This window comes from Otolemur garnettii, unplaced genomic scaffold (assembly GCF_000181295.1).
Source record: "Otolemur garnettii isolate 467f Iridium unplaced genomic scaffold, OtoGar3 scaffold00001, whole genome shotgun sequence".
Taxonomy (NCBI): domain Eukaryota; kingdom Metazoa; phylum Chordata; class Mammalia; order Primates; family Galagidae; genus Otolemur; species Otolemur garnettii.
Window position 1 is genome coordinate 18,449,618 of NW_003852396.1, and position 25,446 is coordinate 18,475,063.

The window sequence follows — 25,446 nt, forward strand, 5'->3', positions numbered from 1 at the left end:
TTAAAGTAACTTATGTCAGCCGAAGGAAATTAGAAGACTCATTTTTTTTACTTTTTATTTTTTTTCTAAAAGATATAGTGCAGTGGGAAGCATCACGGTTTGGAATCAGACTGATCTGGGTTTGAATCACAGCTTTGCTATTTAACAGCTGACTGTGCATGACCTTAAGCAATTTCTTAATTTCTCTGAATCTCAATTTCCTTATCTGGAAATGGAAATAATAACACTCGCCTTTCAAGACTCTTACAAAAATTAGCTCTAATTCTCTAAGTTTTTGACTTATTGATAGTCGATGATCAATAAATGGTAGCTGAAGCTGCTATGATTAAAGCTGCTATGTGTTAAAGCTGTGACTACATTTCTCAGCCAGAAGCACTGGGCTTACATAAATTCAAACTTTCTGTTTTGTTTTTTTGTTTTTTCTTTTTCTGAGACAGAGTTTCACTATGTCCCCCTCAGTAGAGTGCCCTGGCATTATAGCTCACAGCAACTTTAAACTCTTGGGCTTAAGCGATTCTCTTGCCTCAGCCTCCTGAGTAGCTGGGACAACAGGTGCCTGCCACAATACCTGGCTATTTTTTGGTTGCATTTATTATTGTTGTTTAGCAGGCCAGGGCCAGGCTTGAACCCGCCAACCTCATCGTATGTGGGAGGCACTCTACTCACTGAGGTATGGGCACCGAGCCATAAATTCAAACTTTCATAAATCCTGCAGATGCAAGAAACTGCAGATGCTCCTGGACTTGTATGAGAAAATATAATTAAGGTAAAACTTTCTTTTCATTTAAGCCTTTGAAGTTTAAAAAAACATTTTCATTATAACTTTCAAAATCCTGATTAATGCTTGCCTTAGGACCCATAACTAAGAACAGAGAAGGCAAATGCAAATTTTATGTGGACATCAAACTTAAAAACTTCAGGTTTAAGTTCACTAAATGTACCTCATCTTTTATTTACTCAGAGAGAGTAACATGAAGTCAGATGTTCCTATCTAGAAAGGGCATACACTGTGTAGGAAAACAGGATGGAATAGTGGAAAGATTTGGTGGGGGGATTGCTGAGCTATGAATTCTCTTTTCAGTGATATGAGTTACCAAGCTGTCTGACTTCAGATATGTTATTTCATGGTAATGAACTTCAATTTTTCCCCTGGTCTGCCTATGGAGCTATTGTGAAGATTAAAATAAATCAAGTGTGTAACAATATTTTCAAAAACAAAAGTTTTATACAAAATTAAGATGTTGTTTTGCACAAGTTTTCATGCATGGCTCCAGTGTTGCATGGATGTCAATTTCATTTCTGGTTCCATTCCTTACTAAAGCCGTGGGGGAAATTATAGAACTTCATAAGCCTATTTCTATATTTTAAATTGTCATCTCAGTAATTATCATATAGGGTTACTAGGATCAAAATAAATACACATGCTTAGGACACATTGTAGGTATTCAATAAATGGTAGATATATGAGTGGTGGTCTCTTGTGATATGCTTTAGCACCTAACCCAGAGAAATAATGTCTTGCCAAAAATATGAGCTGGGAAAACAAATTTATGACCAGTATGGAATCTTGCCATTCAGTTGAAATCAATTGACCATTATTGAGTTTCAGTAATTTCTTTGTTTCTGGGGGCAGAGTCTCACCCTGGGTAGAGGGTGATAGAGTGAGAGGGTATCATTATAGCACACAGCAACCTCAAACTCTTGAGCCCAAGTAATCATCTTGCCTTAGCCTCATGAGTAGCTGAGACTGTAGGTGTGTGTCACCACACTTGGTTTGTTGTAGTTTTTGTTGTTGTTGTTTTTCTATTTTTAATAGAGACGGGGTCTCACTTTTTGTTCAAGCTGGTCTTGAACTCCTGAGTTCAAGCAATCCACCCACCTCAGCCTTCCAGAATGCTAGGATTGCAGGTGTGAGCCACTGTACCCAGCTCTGCTGTAGAATTTTTAAATGTCAGGCTTTGGAACTTATAATTGAAGGAGTGAGAGGAATGATGATGATGATATGAGAGAGAAAAAGGGATTATTGAGAGTTACTATGTGCCTGCTACTGCACTAAGAACTTTGCAGACCTTAACTCATATTATTGCCACACCAATCCTATAAGGTAGAACTATTCACAAGCTTGTTTTATAAATGAAAATTGAGGCACAGAAAAGTTTAATGACTTGCTCAGCTAATATTGGTTAATGTTGGAATATGAACCCAGAAGTCTGACTCAACAGCTCATGCCCTCCCTGTCTATTATGATTGAGAGAAAAGAAGTACATAAATATTATACAAGGCTAATTGATATAATATTATCAATTATAGAAAAATATAGAAAAAACGTATCAGAGAAGAAAATTCCATCAGACTTCAAGTATTTGTGCAGCAATGAAAACATTCTCAGAGCTTCAATGTGTACAATGAGAAGCTCTTAGGGAATGGTACAAAGCACCTGTCCCCGCTTTTGAATAAGCCGTGGAGATGCAATAAAAGTTAACAGTCTGACTTCAGAGGCCATTCTTTTTACCACAATATTATATTTCCTATCTAGTTCTAGAAAGAATGTAAAATTGAGTAAATAAGCAAAAAAATTCTCCAAGCCATACTCTCTAACCATCTTGCTGTATGTTAAAATAATAATAAGCCAGTATGTTAATAACATGTTAAAACCCTTATCTCTAATAATTGGGAAACATTATTTTTAAACATAAAGGTATTGACAGGGCACCACTCATCAGCTATACCTATCTTTTAGCAATCATCCAATGTGACCTCATAGACTCCAATTCACTTTCTAATTTTACAAATGTGGTCATCAAAACTTAGCAATTTATAGTGATTTGTCCAAAATGAGACAGCTACTTAGTAGCACAGTTGTAACTAGAGCTTGTTTCCTAAACGCAAGCCCAATATTTTCTAGGTCAATTCAATAAAAATTTACTGAGCAACAATAATGATATTGGGGAACAGTGGAAAAGAAGGTGTAATTTTACAAATAAGGGATGGTCTTTTCTCTTTAGTAGCTTATAATCTAGTAGGAAAGATAAACATGCCCACATGCAATTATGGAACTCCCCTTGATGGCACAAGTTCAATAGCAGGAAAGATCTTGCACATTGTCCTTGTACATGTCTAGTTCATCACTCAGCTCACTTATTTATTTAATATCTTTCTTCCCTGGTGGAATTCTACACTGTCTACAGTTCAGTACTTCATAGCATACTTCCTGGTACAGCATAGGCAGCCAATAAATATTTATTGAATAAAATGAATGAATACAAAGCAAAATAGTAGGAAATCACAGAGGAGGAGATGCTTAATTAAATAGGAAGTTGAAATGTACTGGCTACAGCAAAGCCAATTAGGTAAAATTTTACTGAAATGTCAAGTCTCTAGGGAGACGAGATCATTTAGCTAAAAGAGGGCCTGTCATTTCTATCTTTGCTTTTAGGCCAATCCACAGATGAATTACCTCAGACAAATCAGAATCTGGCTTATTTTTAAACTAGAAGGTTTTGTGACCATTTGACAAATTTAGAAAATATGTATTACAAGTCATTCTTCAGAATGCAAACTAAAATTTAAAAATGATTCCATTTTATGTTTGCATCTCAAATTCTGAGTGTGACAGCTCCAAAAACCTGGTACTCTGCTTCAAAAGGAGCTGAGTGGTATGTAAAGACTATTTCACAGTCAGAGAAATGTCTATTTATATTTGCTTCATTTTCATTCTGTGCGTTTGAACCAATTATGTGCTTTAATCACCATTTTAAAAGATTTCCTACTTTAGTTTGTGACTATTGCCTTCCTCCTTCTGCCTCCTTCTCTTCCACTTTTCCTTCCTCTTTTTCTTCTTTTCTCTTTCCTCCCTTCCTTCCTCCTCACTTCTTCCCTTTGTTTTTTTCAGTTGTGACTGCAGTTATTATCTGTGCATTTCCTCCCTCAAAAATCTTAGCACAGGGAATAGGAAATGCCTGTGCCCTTTCCAATGTCCCATGCTACAACATCTGCTTCTGGTAACCAGGAAAGATTTAATAGGGCATCTAGCATGGGAAAAGTCAGGAATATAAGCACATGAAAATAATACAGCCAAGATATTAGACATATTAAATTCCAAAGATTTAGAATTCCAAATTCCAACACAATTTGAGTGGTTTCATTAATTTTTTAAGTTGGTGAAGAATTGTGTAAAAGCATATTGGTGTCTCACCCACAAAACTCAATGTTTAGTATCATAGCTTCTCTGTTAAGAACTAAAGAACAAGCTAAAAGACAAAAGTATAAAACTAATTTTAACCAAAAAGGTTAATGTAGACATAATATAAAAAGATTTAATTTGTGAAATAAAAAACCTAAGTTATATATGAGGGGGGAATAAAAATGTAGAGTATTTTCTGCAATTTAAGTAAGTTGTTATTGCTTAAAATATATTGTTATAACTATATATCTACAAAATATTTTATGTAACCCTCATGGTAACCCCCCAAAAGAACTATGGAAGATGGAAAAAAGAACATGAGACAGGAATCAAAAATATCACTGCAAGAAATCCATAAAACACAGAGGGAGAGAGCAAGTGAGAAAAGAGAGTCAATAATAACTACCAGACAGAAAACCATTAACAAAATGGCAATAGCAAGTCCTTTCTGTCAATGATTGCTTTAAATGTAAATGGTTCAGAAAATATGGAAAAGCTGAATGAATTTAAAAAAATAAGAGTCAACTATATGTGAATATTGTCTATAAACACACTTTAGATTTAAAAACACACACGAGCTGAAAGTGAAAGGATGGAAAAAGATATTCCATGAAAATGGTAATCAAAAATAAAATGGTGATGGCCATACTATATCAGACAAAATAGATTTTAAGTAAAAACTTTTGAAAGAGACAAAGTATATTATATAGTAAAGAAAAGGTCAATTCACCAGGAAAATATAAAAATTTTAAATGTATGTGCACCTAACATCAGTGCACCCAAATATATAAAACAATCATTAATAGAACTAAAAGGAGGAATAGAGAACAACACAATAATAGCAGGATATTTTAATATACCACTTTTAATACTGGATAGACTGCCCACACAGAATCCACACAGATCAATAAAGAAACAGAAAACCTGATTGACACTACACCAAATGGACCTACCAAACATACACAAAACATGCCACTCAACAGCAGCATACTACACATTATTCTCAAGCACACTTAAAATATTTTCCAGGAGGAAAACTGGAAAATTCACAAATGTGAAAATTAAATAATTCACTCTTAATAACCAACAAGCCACAGAAGAAAACAAAAGGAATATTTTGAGATAAAAATAGTAATAACACAAACACCAAAATTTACTGGATGCAGCAAAAAAAAAAAAAAAAAAACAGTACTATGAAGGTTTCTATTGATAAACATTTACATTTCAAAACAACCTAACTTTACATTTCAAAGAATTTAAAAAAGTAGAAGAAACTAAGCACAAAGTTAGCAGGAGGAAGTAATTTAGGTTAGAGAAGAAATAAAGAATAGAAAAACAATGGAAAAAATTCAGTGAAACTAGGAGTTGGTTTTTTGAAAACCATCTTAACTAAATTAACTGAGAAAAAATACAGAAGACTCAAATAACTAAAATTTAAAAAATGAAAGAGGTAACGTTAGTGATTATATAGAAATGAAAAGGATTATAAGAGAGTAGTTGGAATACTTATACAACAAGTCAGATAACATAAATAAAATGGATAAATACCTAGAAATAGACAACCTACAAAGATTGAATAATTAAGAAATAAAAATTTTAGACAAGCCTATAAATATTAAGGATATTAAATCCATGATCAAACTCCTCCCCACGAACAAAAGCTCAGAAAAAGATGGCTTCACTAGTGAATTCTACCAAACATTTTAAGGATAATCAATTCCAGTCCTTCTCAAATTCTTCCAAAAAGGTTAACAGGAGGGAACAAAACTAAAAAAGGACACAAGAAAAGAAAATGACATGCCAACATCACTGATGAATACAGATGCAAAATTCCTCAACAAATTACTAGCAAGCCAAATTCAACAGCACAGTGAAAAGATCACAAACCATGACCAGGTGGGATTTATAACTGGGATGTAAGCATGGTTTAAGATATGAAATTCATCAATGTGATAAATCATATTAAGGGAAGGAAGTATAAAAATTAAATGACTATCTTAAAATGCAGAAAAAGCATTAGACAAAATTGACACATTTTCATGATAAAAACATTCAATCAACTAGCAATAGAAGAAAAATATCTCACATTATAAAGACCATATATGAAAAGGCTAAAACTAACATTAACTCAATAATGAAAAACTGAAAGCTTTCCCTCTAAGATCAAGAACAAAAACAAGGATTTCTACTCTTACCCCTTTGATTCCACATAGTATTGGAGGTATTAGCCAGAACAATTAGGCAAAAAAATAAAAGACATACAGAATGTGTAGAAAGAAGTGAAATTATCTCTGTTCACAGGCATCATATTCTTCTATGTAGAAAACCCTAAATATTTTACAATAAAACCTGTTAGGGCTTCATTTAAAAATAAAAAAAAATTACAAAATACCAAAGTCAGGTGTCTTTGTACACTAACAGTGAACCATCTGAAAGAAAATTAAGAAAACAACTCCATTTAAAATAGCATCCAAAAGCATAAAATGTTGAGTAATAAACTTAACCAAGGAGGCAAAAAATTATACATGGAAAACTACAAAACTGTTGGAGCTGCTATGGCACCCTGTCACCATGTGAAGGAAACAGCCGGAACACGGATTAGAAGTACAATGCTTGCAAGAGGTGGACTCCTCATAGGTGCAGGGAAATCCCGATTAACCTCTGCTGGGCCTTTTATTGAAACATTATACAACAGGTGTGGGGGGGCCCACGTACAAGGATCACTTGCTTAATGGTCACTACATGCTCTTTCCCCAGGGGCTCAACTCCCACCCTGCTGCACCATGAATGTTCAAAGTATAACACCTGCTTGCTAACAAGCGATCAATCTTGTCACTTTGGAGCACTCAGTTGCTTGAGGCTTGTCTCCAGGCTGTAAAACATCTCCATACTGGCTAGGAGATTGTCTTGCTCCCAGCACCTCCTTCATGAACTGGTGACTGCTCCTACAAGCCCAGTGCTCAGTCTCCTACACAAAACACTGCCGAAGGAATTTAAAGACAAAAATAAATATAAAGATATGCCATGTCTATGGGTTGAACAACTTAGTAATGTTAAAATACCCATACTACTTAAGGTAACCTACACATTCAATGTAACACCTATCAAAATCTCAAGGACTTTTTTATGGAAGTAGAAATAACAATCCCAAATTCATATGGAAGCATAAAAGACCAAATAACAAACAAAAAAAAAGGGGGGGGGAGAGAGAGAGAAAGAGGAGCAAAGAGGAAGCCAGATACCTCAGGATGTTAAAATATATTAATATATTACAAAGCTATAGTAACCAAAACTATATGGCACTAGCATGAAGATTGCCATATAAAGTAAAGAAATGAAATAGAGAGGCCAGAAAGAAGCTCACATGTATAAAGTAAAAATGATCTTCAACAAGGGTGCCAAGACTACACATGAGAAAATGATAATATAAAGATAATAATTATATTGGGAAAGTGAGACATGCATATGTAAAAGAATAAAATTGTGTATGGTGTAAGATAAAAGTCCAAAGATCAACTCAAAATGAATAAAAGATTTGAAAGTAATACCTAAGACTGTAAAACCATTAGACAAAAACATAGGCGGAAAACTTTTTATTAATAACAATGGTTTTGGCAATGATTTCTTGTATGTGACACCAAAGCATAGATAACAAAATCAAAAATAGATAAATGAGAATATATCAACCAAAAAAACTTCTGCCTAACAAAAGAAATAATAAACCCAGTGAGAAAAGCAACCTACAGAATGGAAGAAAATATTTGCAAACTATGTCTCTGATAAGGGCTTTGAGGAGTACCTTAAAATATGTGAGGTACTCCTACAACTCAGTAGGCAAAAATAAATACCCTGAATAAACGATCTGAGTAGACATTCTCCAAAGAAGACGTACAGATGGCCAACAGATACATTGAAAAGATGTTCATCATCTGAGAAATGCAAATTAATATCACAATAAGGTATGAAAATAACAAGTGTTGAGAATGTGGAGAAATTGGAACCCTGTGTTCTGCTAGTGTCAAATCATGTAGGCGCAATGGAAAACAGTATGGAGCTTCCTTAAAAAATTAAAAATAGAGCTTTCATGGGATTCAACAATCCCACTTATGAGTATTCAAAAGAATTGAAATTACTATCCAGAAGATTTATTTGTATTTCCATGTATATTAAGCATTATTCACAATAGCCAAGAGGTAGAAATGACCTAAATGTCCATAAACAAAATGCTGTATATACGTACAATGCAGTATTATTCAACCATAAACAGAAGGACATCCTATCATATGATACAACATGGATGAATCCTGAGGATATTACCCTAAGTGGAGTCAGTTACAAAGGGACAGCTATTTTATGATTCTGTTTATAAGAAATATCTAAACCCAGTCAAACTCAGAAACAGAAATAAGAATGGCGGTTGCCAAGGACAGGGGGGCGGATAAAATGGTTTGTTATTCAAAGTTAATCATGCAAGGCATCTTACTATATAACCTTGTGCTTACACTTTACTATACACTTAGCAATCTCTGATACACCACCTTTAATATCCTGCAATACTTTGGATTATATCATTTTAATAAGAATATGACTTTTATGGTTAGTTTGGGATTCTCTCCATGTGTCACCATTAACTGGCTCTTGACTTGGGGAACCAGGCCCCTTTTTGCATTATTTAGCTATAAAAAGAGAACGCTTGAAAAATCTTGCTAGAAAAGCATAGCTGTCAGGAAGTGAATCTATTATAACTTTGTATCTTGCTAAAATAAACAGAAGCTGTTTCAGTTTCAGTGCTAAGATCACTAGCAAATTTCTTCCCTCAAATGAGTTAATACACTTATGTTACTCAGCCACACTAAACGTTCCACTAAAGTGATGACCTTAAGAACATATTGCTGTTCTCTTTTTGAAATCAAAGTGCTTATTTATTCACTGTCTGCTGAGTGGTAGAACTCAGACCAGTTTGTAGTTATTGGTATGATAACTAAAAGACACTTTTGTCTTTTTTTCTAGTGTAATTTATTTTAGTAAATATTAAACACTTTATGGTGAGTTCAGAGGATGCAGTTACAAAAAGAAAAGCCCTCCTTTTGCCCTACTAGAGATTACCCATATTCTGTCTGGGGAGAAGGGCACAATGTAAGTAATAGCATAATTTCTGTTGTACAGGCTCGGCGCCTGTGGCTCAACTGGCTAAGGCGCCAGCCACATACACCTAAGGTGGCGGGTTCGAATCCAGCCTGGGCCCACCAATCAACAGTGATGGCTGCAACCAAAAAATAGCTGGGCATTGTGGTGGGCACCTATGGTCCCAGCTACTTGGGAGGCTGAGGCAGGAGACTCACTTGAGCCCAAGAGTTGGAGCTTGCTGTGAGCTTTGATGCCACAGCACTCTATCCAGGGGGACAGCTTGAGGCTCTGTCTCAAAAAAAAAAAAAAGTCTGTTGTACATACAGTTATTGTAAGTGTGATAGAGAAGCATAAGTGCTAAATGAGTGCTTCATGGGAGAATGGCATAGTCTATTTGGGAAGGAGAGCCAGTATTCAGGCAATGCTTTCTCAGAGAAGTGACACTGGAGTTGAACTCTGCAGAGCAGAGAGGACTGAACAGAGGAGGCTTAGGGGTAGCAATCTGGGTGGAAGTGAACTCTGCAAGATTTGTTTTGAAGCTGCCTCATGTTCTAAATTGACTTTTCTTTTCAGATTATGCTGTATGTTTATTGAGGGTAGCCTTTCAGAGGTTGCCTCTTGATGTACCTTACAGAGGGGCAAGGAAGAGTAAAATATGTGAAAGTGTGAAGTAGGAAAGGAGCATGCCTGAAGGGCACAAGACAGGCCTGAGTGCAGGTATTCAAGGCCCGTGAGGTTGAGGGGACAGAGCAGGGTTGTGAGGCACAAACAAGACAGGAGCCCAGGCTAGATCCCACAGGGCTGATTAAGAACCATGTAAGCTACTTTCCAGATTGTATCATCTGTGGGAACACAGTTCCCTATAAGATGCCACTTCATTGAGAGAGATCAAACAGAGTAGTATCTAATCACAATTGCATTTTAGGAATCACTCTGGCTGCTGAGTAAGAAGGAATACAGGCAACAGAGTGTGCTACACACCAGTTAGGAAGCTGTTCTACCAGTTGTACAGAAAAACCAGACTAGCTTAGACTAGGATGGTTGTCAAGGTGATTCCGAGAAATAGACAAATGTGAACGATATTTACACAGACAAGTATACAAATGGTGTATAGCATGGCTTAATATGCCAAGGGATCTGGAAAGCTTACAGAAGAAATGACATTAGTTTAATCTCGAAGGATAGGAACAAATTTCTCATAGCAATGTACTTTATCACGTAGATTCACTTGCAAATAAATGCAAATTATAAATGATTATTACCTTTTTACTAGTATTCCTTTCAAAACTCTAAAAAATGTCACATAGTTGGAATTCTGATTTCTGTAATAGTTTTACTAAGTGCATCAGAATATAATGTAGAGTTCCAGAAAATTACTGTATAATTTAGCTTATCGTTAATTCAGATTAACCTTCTCCCCTTCAACATCAACCCAAATCTAAGTTATTAGTGAGAATTTGGGACAGTCCAAAACTTTTTTTCTACTTTCTGTGAAATAGTCTGTCCAGGTTAAATCTCTGCGTCAATTAAGTGTGTAACTTTCCACAAAATTTCTACTTGTTTTTATTAAATAAATTTTATGAATACATTGGTTTAAGTGTTTTGGAAATAATTTTAGAGCCCAAAATACTTTAAATATTCTTGAGTCTCCCTTTTTGAAAAATAAGTGTCATTGGATCTAGAAATTATTTAGGCTAAAGATGATTAGATGTAGAAAAATATTGATTTGTTGGCATTTATAAAATTTCTAGTTTTTGCAGCCACGAGAATAGAGTGTACGTACTTTTCAAATCAGGAGAAATTACTTCGAATACATCATAGCATTTTATGATTATTTGACATATTACTTGTGGCTGCTAAAGGGCCTCTGCTAACAGTCATCCTTCAGCAAGCACTTAGCTCTTCTTTTGTAATTAATATTTTCATTTCCCATATGCAGAGTGCCTGCAGGACATTTTATCTGAAAAAGATTTCTCTAAGTGTTTTAGTGCAGTGGAATTATTTAGTTATTCATCTTTTTAATTTTTATTAAACGAATCAAGCCAGAATATTAATTTTAAACCCTTGCTTTAAAAGCAATGGTTGTTCTATGGAATCAGCATCAGGTCAAAGAAAGTTCAATAAGATAGATCTCATCTAGGCATTGCCCTGTGCACCATCTGGCCGTGTTAAATCACAGTGATAAGTAGGATGTGTACTTGTGCATCGCTAATTTTTGTTTGGCCAGAATTTCATGTCATCTCATAGTCATTACAATCGTCCAATTACATTTGATCAAATTGGATTATCATTAATTAGCGAGTCTGTCTCATAGTACAGAGGGCTAGTTGTATGTATTTATCTGTTTAAGTGGTCTATCCTCAGACTTAAAAGCTAAATGTCACATTTGAGAAGAAAAATCTTTTTGTGGAAGAGGGGAAATCAGGAGTCTGAAAGTACTTTAGATGGACTAAAGTGAAAAACAAAATTCAACATAGTCTTAGAGTAAGTTTAATGAACATTTTCTATGGTCTTAAAGATCTTTGGGGGGAAATAACATTAACTATGTAATATATGATACTTATTTACCTACAAGGAAGTGACATTCTGAGGTTATTAAAACAGAAATCTCATGGCCTTTGCGATGAGATGAAATAGCTCATTCCAAATAACATATTCATATCAGATTAAGGTCCCTGTGAAGATTTATAAAATCTTGAATGGAGCCCAGCCAGAAAATGTTCTATGTCTTGCTGCAGACTGTACAGACCATCACAAAAGTGTGATGGATGCACACTGAATTCCGTCTGTGCAGATTGATTCTTACAGTTGAGAGGTAAATAGGGGAGAACAGGACATGGGTCCCCAGAAGATGCCAATGGGCCTTGAAGCAATGATATTTGCCTGAAAGACTAGAGAAGTATCATAGTCACATGAGATTGCAGAGAGCCAAACACATCCCTTCCTGACGTGCTCGTTGGGAGTGATGCCATTGCCAGACCACATCAAGTCCTACGGTAGAGCCATGCATCATGGTGGCACCAGACTTGTCTGAAGTTCTCTAGGGTTTATTTGAGCCAAAAGTTCTGTCAGGCATAATTATTTGATCTAGAATAAAAAGAGATGGAAGAGGAAAGAGAGAGAGAATTTCCTGCCTTTTTTTCCCCACTAAGTACAATATGGGGATCTGTTTTTCTCAATATTATTGTCTTTAGGTATTGATTGAGATTCCTTGATTCTCTTTCAGGATTAAAAAACATTAATTTTCATTTTACCCAGAAATTCAAGTCTTCATATTTCTTTGACAAATTTCCATAACAAGACCCAATCCAAAACCAGACCGGAAGTTAACCTTAAAGTAATAGTTTATGTTTCTGGAATGCTGCTGAATTAGATATTATTATCAAAATATGGTTAATCAAGATATTCGTTCTCTACTTTTTCCTTCCATTTATACATCTATCCAACAATCCATTCATCTACCTCTCCCACCCTCCAAAATGTATGTATTTATTCCCCCTCCCCCCCACCTAGTATTGAAAAGTATTCTAGGAGGGCCCACTTACAGGGAAATGGCCAATAACATAGACCAGGGCCGACCCTTTAAACTTAGTTACATGAGTCGTTATTAGCTAACGCAGGTATTTGAATGCCTTTTGTGACAGAGATAGCACTAATATCAGCCTCTCTTGGATGGAATTTGGAAAAGGACCATTTTGTATATGGTGGAAAAAGAAGAGCCTTCTCCTTTCTTTCAGGATTTTTAAGTCTAACAACGATTTATCCAGGGAGTCCTAGTGTTCAAATGTAATACTGGTTATAATCTTGGTCCTTGCAATAAGCATCTTGCACACTAAGGCAAAAATGAGGTCTGTACTGACTCGGTACCTGGTCAGGTCACTGAGAGAAGGTACCTGATAATATCTAATTGTCTGCAATAAAATACTTATATCATGGGATTATATTATATTCATTTGATCTTTATTTGATACCCCAACTTGCTTCACAATCAAACCAAAATTATTTCCTCAGGAATGTGTGATGAGGGTATACATCTTGACAATAAATCTGGAAAGTTTCAGACAGAATATAATTTCTCAGAATAAAAATTCTAAGTGTAAGGGTAATTAGCCTCTCCATTACTGAAAATACTATGTATGGATTCAGCATGCATACTAAAATTTTAAAACAATCATGTTCTCTTTGGAAGGCAATTACTTTAAATTGGATAGATTTGGGTTTTTTTCAGTGAAAGAATTTGTAAATTCTGTTTTTAGAAATCAAAATACTGTATGGCAGAATTGGACACATCTTTGACTTTAAAATACAGGCTTTTCTGTGGTGAATGTATTTGTTGTGGCAAAATATCTGAGAGGAAATCCTCAGGATAATTTGAGGTATGGAAAAATTCTGTTAAAAAATAAGCCAACCCATCAGTTTTGAATGTTGAAAATTGTTTTATTTTGATCGAGAATGGATTAACATTGACATTAACAAAAAGAATATTGTTTGAGTTATACTACATAATGTGATTTAAAATAAACTTTCAAATTTTAAAGGATTTTAGTATAATGCTGTGACCTCAGTGATTTTTTTCAAAATGAATTGATGCTCTTTAGAATTCGTACTGATGCTTTCATATAGTTACCTCTTGATTTACTCTGTGCCTTGGCAAATATCTCTCTAGATAAGTGATTCCTGAAAATTCCTTTACAGGCTAACTTTCTCCTCATTTTAAATTGCACATGCTGTAGTGTTTCAGCCTAGATGCTTCCTTTCTGGGAAGAAGTGTCCTGCTAGTCTGCACGAAGTTCTTTTTCCTGAGGTTTGTATTTTGTGTGGGGATCAGCACGGCAAGGGAAAAGCCAGAATGCCAAATTGCAAAGAGTATTCTTTACTGTGGGGCTCCATCCAAAAAGGGTTTGTAACACAGTGTACAGTCTTGTAGCCCAGCTGTGTGGAGCATTGATTGCTTCTGCCTAGAGCAGGGATACTGTCAAGTTGCTCTGTGAGTTGAGTCATCTATTGACAAAGAGCTACCAGCCCGCAGATAGTGCTGTGCGGAGCTGCTCTCGCTGCTCCCACTGCTCCCACGATGCGCTGCTTATAGCAGCTGTCAAAGATCCTGAGGGATCCACGGGGAACAAGACTTTTACAACTGCCTGGAAGAAAGGGGTGTGAGGGAGGAGACACTCTGTGCAGAGCTGACCAAGGCAAGGGTAGGCATCCGTGCAGTATGAATGCATACCTCACCAAGCAACACAGCTGCAGCCGGGGGTCCGAGGGGATGGATGCCGGCCGGAGCGCGCCCACCCTGATCAGGGATGCCCACTGCGCCTGCGGCTGGCAGAGGAACCCTCAGGGGCTCGGGTACAGTTCTCAGACCATGCCCTCCTCAGGACCTGGGGGCTCAGCTTCAAACAGGACCAAGCTGGTCACCTTATGGGACAGTGTGCGGAAAAGCCCCCACAAGACCAGCACCAAGGGCAAAGGGCCTTGTGGGGAGCCTTGTGCCTGCCCGCATGGCTGGTTCAGCCCAGCACAGGTGAGCCTTTTCCTATGACTTTCCCTTGAATGTTGGAAGAAAGTAACAGTAAGTTGTGTCAGGTTGGAACCGTTTGGAAACTTTACCGAGTCCTCTCTGCTGACTGGTTACTCCTGTTTGGGAAGTGGTAGGCCAGGAAAACCTGTCATTTTCACCCATATTTGTGGGCTCACACCTCTGGGGGGTTTGTGAAAGTCTGAGGATCCTGTGCTCAGTTTTTTAGTGACTTTTCACCAAGTTCAACTTCCCTATTCCTCAGAGTTCACTATTCTGTAACAGAATCTAAGCAGCACTTTTACTTCAAATCATTTTAATTTTTGTATTTGGTGTAATCTATTTTTCATTGTTATTAGGAATAGGGATACAATGAATTTTAATCTTTCCATCTCTTTAACAGTTAAAGAACATATATTTTTTCATCTATGGAAAATAAATAGTAGAGTATGCTATTCTAATTTTACTCTTATAATACTGTATACTTTTTTCATTAATGGACAGAAAAACTTGTTAATACTAAATAATTTTACTAACAAAAGGAATAATGGGGAGAAGAGAGAACGTGATGACACCTAGACTAAAATAGTAAAACATTTAATTTATTCATAGAGAAGCAATAAGATTCTTTATATTAAAAATTATAGCTCTCTATTTCCTATAAAGCATTTCTAAAGTGGATGTGCAGATTCTCTGATTCCTCACTTATTCCAGCCCCCAAACTACCAGCATTTTGTCAGAAATGAAATTGGCTCATTTTTTGCTGTCTCTATCCAAAGAAGAAAACATGACTTTCTGCAAATGCTGTAAAATATAAATAAAATGCACCCATCATCATTGTCATCAATACAGAACAATGACTATTCTTAAATATGCATTGAAAAGAGAAACTGTGTTTGCAGAAAAAAAATTCTTGATTTCACTATGATTTTGGCATAATTGAGAAGTAGCTATTGGTCATAAATAAAATGTTATGATTAGAAGTGCAGAGAGCATTTTAATTTTAATAGTTTTTAAAAAGTGCCTCCAAGAATGTCATATATCACTAGCTCTTAATAATATAGTTACATATGTGTGACCATATATATGCCTGTCAGTGCATTGACATGAAATTATAAGCTTTGCCGAGAGCATCTTGACTTAATTCAGGAATATATTATCCTTTTAGAATTAAACTGATTCAGCTTTAAATGGAGCCTGACATTTAGGAATGCAGTTTTTTCAACAGTTAACATGAATATCAAACTGAATGAACAATCTTGACAGCTGTGAAGAGTCTGTATACTCTTTAACAAATACATTTGTTTAAAATGTCTTTGACTTATATCCATGTATTGATTACATTAATGCTCAAGGCTCACGTAGACTAGGCAGACAAACTCAGTAAATAGCACATAGCTTATTTGTGGTTGCCCAGAGTAGAGAAAGCAAACTGGCTCTATTGTTAACAATTCTTTTTATTCAAGATATAATACACCTTTCATTCTGTAATGATAATTTCCCACACCCAAATCTTTAAGGTTATGTTAAAATAACCATATGCTAGACATCTTTGGACACTTCTCATCAACTGAGGGAAACTTTTCACTTCTTTGGTTTTTAACAAAGTCAGCCTCCTTTTTGCCCAAACTGACAGCTGTTTAAAGCTTTCCGTACTGACAGAGACCTATGACACCTTGGAGGCAATAAATCGAGGTAGCCGCCAATCTTTCCTTGCTCTTTTGTGTATATATTTCTATACATTTTTCCTCTCATTCACTTGTACTTTATTATTGGCTGGGGATAATAATGATCCCCAGATAATGAAGCTGGAATGCCAGAACTTGAGGTTTACAATGCTGTAACTCTCCTCTCTCCTGACCTTTCCACATTTTACCATCTCAGTCCTGTGAACCTGCTGTGCTAGACTGAGCAATCTCTTCACCCTATGCCTACATCCTTTCAAGTACATTATTTTGGATAATTTTAATATTTATACTATATATGTGTATGTGTGTAGCTTTTAATATGTGTGTTCAAATATCTCTTTCATACATGTATTCTATATATGTGTACATATATACACATCCATATATGTGTATACATGTACCAGTAAAGTTCTATATCATTTATAATTTCTCACCTAGAAAACACTAGCCTGTTCCTCCAAATAAAGCTTCACTCTCTTCATAAGAAGTATTTTTTTTATATAAAGTATTACATTTCCTTTGCTTCTAGTAGGTACTCAAAAGTCCTGATGTATCTGTATTGGTATATACATTTACAGCATTTATATATATTTATATGTTTAGTTATACACATATGTGTAAATACTATATGCCTATTCATACTCTCACAAAAACAATGGTGTGTGTGTCTCTATGTGTATGCATGTGTCCATTGAAGCTAAGTCTATTTTGAGAATGTTGTGATAGTAATTTTTAACCCTTAAATTAACTGGATATAGCCAATGAAATGTTGTAAGACTAAGTAAGGTTGCAGGCTATTTATACTAAATATTAGAATCCTTAATAAAGCAGAGAGAAGAAGGTACATGTCTTAGAATAGCATAGCCTAGGGACCCGCATGGGAAGTGCAGACCATGCCTGAGGACCAGTTAGCTTCTAGAAGCTGGGATCTTGCCCTTAGAGACATTTGCTGTCTTATGTGGAAAACAGCAGTGTGATTTCTGGCTGCTATAATCGAGGGCCATGGTCATGACTTGAGTTCTTCCCAAGACTCTTTGGCAAAGTCCCATTATTCGAGATACTGTGTACTAACAGGATAACAGGACTCTGTCATTATGTTATTCCTCAGAAGGTCTGAAACACAGCTTCTGTCCATTCTTAAATAAGTTTGTACTCCATTTGGATATGTAGAATTAATATAACCATAGTTATACATAACAAAATGGAAAATTGTTGCATCCAGAAGTGAGTTCTAGAATGTACATCTTAGAATATTAGTGTCAACCTGAGGAAGAAACATGCCCATTGTTGTAGACTCATCCAGGGAATCACCATAGGATGGTAGAGACTGGGAGACCATAGTTCTGTACATACGTTCTTCATTCACTGATTCTTCAGTTGCTTATTCAAGTATCATATACGGACTTCCTAGTATGTCCACCTCTGTTTGGCCATGTGGATATAATAGTCAACAAAATAGATTATCATCCCCAACATTATGGAGCTTACAGCCTACAACAGCCTATAACATTGAGCAAATATATCATGATATACACAGAATTATGTCATTGTAAATCACAGTTTGGATGTTAAGAAATACATCCCTTTAAGCTTTTTAAGATTTTCTGTTTTGTAAAAACGGGGATCAAATAATACCTACCTCATAGGGTTGTGGCGAGGAATGATTAATGGGTTTAGAACAGTCTTTCATTTAGGAGAGGCTAAATAAGTATTTGCAGAATAAATGAATGACTAATAAGTCCACAATAAATATTGGCTGGTATTAACCTTTTTTCAAATTCATTATTAGTGGTTGGCTGAGAAGCAAAGAGAGATGAATCAGTGAGGGCTCTCAGAGAGGTGAAGATTCTTGGACTGAATTGGATTGAATCTTACAAAAACTTTTTATGTGTGTATGAAGTGGACAGATATTTTGAGCAGAAATAATGAATATGGAACACCCTGGTACCTGTTTGGAACTGTACACAGTTCATCTGCCCAGAACATTAGGCCCTGGAGGGCAGGTTCATTAAGAGAAGAACTTGGAGAGGAGGTGCGCCTTGCTAGGGACTCCACTGTGTCTCAGTCGTGCTTGCTGAGCCATTCTCTGTGCGTTAGACTTCATGGCCAATGAAACCTTCTTGGGCCTCACTTTCTCTGTTTATAAGGTAACCCCATATCTCTTCCAGTATTAATATTCTGTGACTCTGTCAACTGACAACCATTAATTATGGGAAGCACTTTGGAAAAGATTTATACATTAGAGCCAGACAATCCTAAATTTGAATTTACTATCTTCTATGTGAACTTATTTGCTTAACCTCTCTAAGCCTTATTTTTCTCCTCTGTAAAACTTGGAATAATAAAATCACATTACAGGTAAATGCAATAAGAACTGAAAATATTCTATATAAAGACCCTCACATGGCCCTTAGAACACACTTATGCAGAAAATGGTACTTCTTAATATTAATAGCATCCAAATATATTCTCTAGCACTGAAGAACTTACTATGCATCAAATTAATTATTGGTATTGTGCTCGTTCATAAGAATTTTCTAGTTTGCTTATGAGTTTTTTGACATTTTCTTCATAATGATAAAGGTTAGGCCAGGCAACTGTCCAGAAAGTTTTGGCATGCAACCACATGATACTGATGCTAGGGTGACATTACGTCCTTCAAGACTGTCAGCAATTAACAATTGTGCAAACTAAAAAAAAAAAAAAAATCATGTAACATATAATTGCATTGATGAAGTAACATTCCCATAGTTTGTATTCAAAGGTAAGGGGATGTTGAAAGATATTCCCAGCAAAATCCTGCACGAACAACTGCATTTGAAGAGTTTCTCCAAGACCTGTAAATCTCCCCTAACAGTCTCTTTGCAGCAACTCCAGAAGGAGCAGGGTGCCGCAATTTGAGTGCAGAGGACTTTTTAGTCCAAGAAGTAGGATTGCTCTAGGCTGAAGTCTCAGGCTCAGTGTATGCCTAGCCAGAAACGTCTCATCACTTGGTTTTAACTCTGTACCTGTTTTGACTTATTCTTTCTAGAAAGATAGTCCCTTGCCAGGGAAGAATAAGACTTTTTAGACTCTGGCAAATAACAGTAGCCCCCAGGTAAGGGAATTAGAAGAAAACAAGTGATATCACAGGAGGAATTAAATTTCTAAGCATTCCTGTGGCAGGCATTAAGCCACTTGGTCGACACTCCTGGCACCAGTGGTGCTTGGTGCTGACATCAGAGCATTGTCTCTAGGGCAGGGCAAGGAGAAGTAATGAGGAAAGTGACTAAATATTTACGGAGTACTCACAATGCTCACAAAGTGTGAGACATGCTAGTGGGTTTCCATCATTCATTTCTTTGAATTTTCTCAGTAACACTAATGGGGTGATATTGATATTCCCATTTTACAGATGTGGCAATGAGGCTAAGAGAATCTATGTACTTATGATCACACACCTGATAAGGGCAGAGTTCATTTCAAATGCAGTTGTATATAACTTCCTTATTCTTTCCACCATATCTTACGAAAAGGCCTATCTGAGTTACGCTGGGAAGTGAACACCTCCCCCAAGACCTCTATCATTCTCTAATTTAATGAGAAGTTCCTTAAGGGATTGAGATGCTTTACATGGTTGGGAGTATTGCCAGGCCTTTGCAGAGTCCTGGATTTACTCATTTTACTTTATTTTCTGGTCCCAGGAACTCTTAGGTGAGTTGAGCCCTTGAAGATCTGTTTTCTGTTTTATCCTGGTTAAGAGCTGTGCTGATCTGAAGCAGTTGACATTGATTCCCACAGCATGAACACCAGAGTAAGATGCTTGCTTTTAGAAAGAGTTCGTAATCTGAGTTACTTAATAGTTGGATTCAGTTTTGCAACACTGGTGGTAAGGAATTGGGAATCATGTATTGTAGATTTAGCACCAGTACAAAATAAAACCACATGGAGACCGTGTCTATCTTTAGTCCAAAGTACCATTTGGCACTGCTGAGTGTTTGCGAATTTCATACAGAGTGTCTATCTATCTATGCATCTATCATGCCAAAAAACAAATACCTTTCTCAGATACCACCATCTGCATTTTTTATCCTCTTCCTTTTTCTGACTTTCTTTGATCTATTCAAACGTAGCCATACCTGGCCTAATTGCCCTCCATTCTCTACTCTAATTTGGTCCATTCTTTTGATTTCCTAAAAGTATCTGTACACTTTATAATTATTGCAGAACTGTATAGGAAATTAGTGGTCATCTAGTACATTCTGCAAAGGAGAAACTATAGCCTAGAAAAGTTAAGAGACTCCCTTAAGGTCATTAAATTTGTGGCAGAATTGATTGGTCCATGTCCTTGAATCCAGAATTGAATTTTCTATTTACTGCTCCAAGTTACCTTTTCTCTCTTCCCCCTTCTATGCTCATCTTCATGAAGTTCTATTATTTGACAGAAAATTATTAAGTGTGCCATTCATACCAGTGGACCCCAAGGAAGAAAAGAGGAAAGCCAGTAGAAAGCATTTTAGAAAAGTGGGGAGGTCCTTACGTGTTGTTCCTGATTGGAAAGTGGTAGTGGGATTTAGGGGAAGAGGGCCAGGGCTGCTAGATTCTCTGTGATATGCAGAAAAGTCCTTCCCAACAAAAAAGTGCCTCAAAAAGTAGTTCATTATTTTTAAGCCTAAAATCAAACTCAGTTTTACGAACAAATATTATACAAAGTACTTTCTTGCAAAATCATCACATTTTCTCAGACTGTAGCTCCCGTGTAAATCAAGGGCCCACGGAACTTTATTATGTTAGGAATTTTATCGGGAGTTGTTCCCGTATTGGAAGATCACATCCTTACTGCAGTGCTACTCCTGACATTGTGTCAACAATACATGTCTCTTCTATCAGTCGACTTTTGTTCACTTCATCTGCAAGTATGCAATGGAGGAGATTGACACTAGAGCTAGAATCAACTATTTTAACTTTTTGGTTTCAGGTTTACTTTTAGTTGACAAATAACAATTGTACATATTTATGGGGTACATTTGATGTTTCATCACACGTATACATCATGTAATGATCAAATCATCTTCATTCACATATCCATCATTTCAAATTCTTACTTTTCTTGGTAGTCAGGACATTCAATTCTATTCTTTTAGTTACTTTTTGAATATATAATATTCACTATACTGGATAGAGAAGGGGAGATATGGGTGAAAAAAAAGGAAAAGCAAATATTTTAAATTGGCAGAAATATGAAATCTAAGAATCACACCAAATTTCACTAACATAAAAACTATCTTGGCTATAAAAACTATCTTGGCCATAGCATATATTAATTTTTAAAAGCACAATAAGAAGCCTATTGATTAAAAGTTACCTGGCTTATTTTGGAGTGTTTTGTTGTTTCCAATGTTATTCCAATATTGTCTTAGAGATGTCAACACTTTACTTAGGGTGCTGGATTTATTTTATACCAGTTATTCCCTACTTTTTATTAAAGGATAGAACTTGGAAATATTAGTAATCAAATATGTGCCTTTGCATGAGAAGGAATTCCAAACAGAGATAGACAGATCACAGATAGATAGAGGATAGACAGATAGACAACTCTCTCCAAATATAAAACAGGGTATTATGGGTATTATTTTGACATTAAACTTGTAAAGCCCAGTTGGTTTGCAAGAATATCACACTTGTACTTTATTTCAACTATCTGCAGTTTTCCTTGTTGCGTTATCTATATTTCAACTAATAGTGCTTCTTCTGATCTCTTAGCACATACGAGTGGTCTGTTGCTATTTGCTCTAGCGCTATTTTTTAATCCAGTATCTATCATTTGTCTGCTCTTTTGTTTTCCTATGCTTCTTGTAAGGAATGGTACTTTGTCTCTTGATTCCACTTAAACCCACTTTATGCATTACAAATATATGAAAGCATTTGACTACATCCATACATTATCTAGGTGGATTCATGGGTTACTGTATTGAAAATACATTATTTTAATACAATCTACTTTCTCTTTAGTTCTCCTTTTACTTCAGTAAGACATTATATAAAAACATATGTAGGCAGTTGTATTATCTATGAATTTCATTTCAGATGGAGAAAGCAGTTTATTATAAAACATTAATCATTAAATGGAAAGGTTGGGCTTGTAGTATTGAACTGGTTTATGTTGTCTTATGTACTGTTATGTATTTTTTTTAGCTTACTTTCCAACTAGACTAAGAGTCAGCAACTTCAGCCTCCACAAAAAAATCCAGCCTGCTACCTGGTTTTGTATAGCACATGAGCTAAGAATGGTTGTTATATTTTTAATATAGAAAAAATTAAAAGGATAATGTTTCAGATGTAAAAATCATATGACATTTCAGTTATACTACCTAGAAACAAATTTTATTAGATAACACACAACTTATTTGTTTACATATCATCTATAGCTGGTTTTGTGTTGTTGTTGCTGACTTGAGTAGTTTCTATGGTGACAGTAAAGCCAGAAAGTCCTAAAATATTTATTGTCTAGGCTTTCACAGAACACGTTTGCTGACGCCCATGCTTGACTATCAGCTTTCCATTTCCCACTGATGGGATGTCTCTTTCTGCCTAACAAAGCCTGTCCATTAAGACCTGGTTCAAGACATCCTCCTCTTTACTGCTTTCTAGTCCATTTTTGCTCTCAAACCCTCTACTTAACATGGCATCTAGCACAATTAGAGTATCACCTTACCTTGTGGTTTGCTGGCTGTTTTTCAGTCTCCCTGATTAGAAAGAGTGAGCTTCTTCTCATCCCCAGCGTAGAGCCCAACTCATACCAGCCTAGCCGTCTAATCGCATCCAATCACATCTTTGTGACTTTTTTTTTTTTGGAGACAAGGTCTTACTTTATTGCCTGGGGATGACATGGAATAAAAGCAGTGGCATGATCATACCTTACTACAACCTAAACCCCCTGGCTCAAGCAATCCTTCTACCTCAGCCTCCTGAGTAGCTGGGGTTACATGTCCATACTACCACACCTGGCTAATTTTTCTATTTTTTTGTATGTGTAGATATGGGGTCTTGCTATGTTGTCCAGGCTGGTCTAAAATTCTTGACCTCAACCAATCCTCTGCCTCAGTCTGTCAATGTATTAGAATGACCACTGAACCACCATGCCTGGCCAATCTTGAGTATCATCATTACATTATTGTTTCAGACACAAAATACTCAGCTGCATTCGTGGTTGTTAAGAGGAGGAGCAATGTGATCAATGACCTTTTGTGTAGCAGCATAACCTGCACAGTTTATTTATCACTTTGTATAATAGTTACGGAAAAGTATCCATATATATGCTTATGGATCTGCTTCTCTAAGCTGAATTCCATTAGAGCACAACCTGTTTTTATTTATGCTCTCCTCCCCCAGTGCCCAGCACAGAACAGTAGGTCAATATAATGTTCTTGATTTCTAAATGAATATACAGGACCTGGTATATGAAGGTGGTTAATCAGTTTTGAATTTATTAATATTACTAATTATGCAAATGTCTTAAGATCAACAGTGATACCTTCTATCCCTGCAGCAGTTCTATTTAATAATAAGCTTATGATAAAAAAAAAATTGCTTAGGCTGATTTATTGTTTTGTTTCTTTTAGTTGTTTTGTGTTTACTTTAACAAATTCAGATTCTCATGTATTCTTTGGTTCCTTGACAATATTGAAATCAGAGTATAGAAATTAGGGCTTATATTCAATTGGGTCATGCTGTTTCAAAGATGGTACTATAGGTAAAGTACTATACTTTGAGAAGGCAATCAGCAAAAAATGATCTTACTCGTAGTGTCTAATTTAGGAGTCACTTGTTCTCTGGAAGGTTGAAATAGTGTCATTAAATATTATTTTATGATGATTTTTTGTACATTCTATTGTAGACTGCATCACCTTCTTTCTCTATCATTTTTATCTTTAAAGATAAGTGCTCAGAGTATATTAGTTGCTACCCCTGCATGAAAAATCCATGATTAAATACATTTGCGCTTTATTCTGACAGACTGTGCTATTTAATTAGTGACCAGTATTGATTGTTACAGTTGTGATTGTTACAGTTAGTTATCCGTGACATTCATCCTTCAAAGTCCAGTTTATGTGCCAGTTCTAAAAATCGCTTTTGTTTGCACACTGGCTTTTCATTTCTCTTATCTATTTTGTTCATTATCTAGCACACATTAGTGTACCTACATGATTTAATGGTTTTTAATTCTCCGTTTCCAACTTCAAGTTTTATTTTTTTAACAAAGTGGATAAAAATAAATCCTGTTAATTTAAAAATAAGCATTTTTACTGCTTAAAATGATTTTATGATTCAATTTTGGATGAAGAAATAATACAACCTTAGGGCAAAAATATTGTAAGCTAATGAGCTCTTTGAAAAAAATTAAAACACCTATAAATCTACATAGGGTTAACCATAATTGACTTTTTCATAATTTTTAATCTTTTTGTTTCTCTCCAGGTATGTATCTTCAGGAAAAGATATATAAATTTTTATTGACACATACTCACAAATGTAGCCAAACACATTCTCATGTGTGTCTGTTAAGTGAGAAGTTACAAATATAAAACTGTACTGATTTTTTTAATTGACATCATATTATGAACATTTTCCTATGGTAATTAAATACATTTTCTTGTTGCCATAATTTTTGATGGCTGCCAAATTACTTTTGTACCAAAACTCATAATTTTGGACTTTGGGGTAATCTTGTCTTTTAATTAAAATAAGAAAAACTTCAGTAAACATTGGTGTATGTGACGACATTTCTCATGAAAATATATATTTTCAGAAAAGGAATTGCTGAGTCAGAATGTGAATCTCATAATATTTGTATAGTAATTTAGTGAATATTCTTCCAATTCATTACTGAACAGTTCACACATGCCAACACACAGCATTAAACTCAGTGGGAATATAATGGAAAATAAGAC

At 35.7% G+C, this 25,446-nt stretch overlaps 1 protein-coding gene across 3 annotated transcripts in view; it reads left to right on the forward strand.

Annotated features, from left to right (window-relative positions):
• The window catches only part of DLG2 (discs large MAGUK scaffold protein 2), a 2,018,366-nt gene that overhangs the window by 1,212,771 nt on the left and 780,149 nt on the right, over positions 1 to 25,446 (forward strand). Inside the window, exon 1 of one of the 3 annotated variants that reach the window (XM_003780855.3) lies at positions 14,526 to 14,834. The exons of the other annotated variants lie outside the window; for them this stretch is intronic. Within the exon in view, the coding sequence (XP_003780903.1) occupies positions 14,526 to 14,834 (309 nt within the window). Of the gene's footprint in view, positions 1 to 14,525; positions 14,835 to 25,446 lie in introns of those variants that run through there. 3 annotated transcript variants of the gene reach the window in all.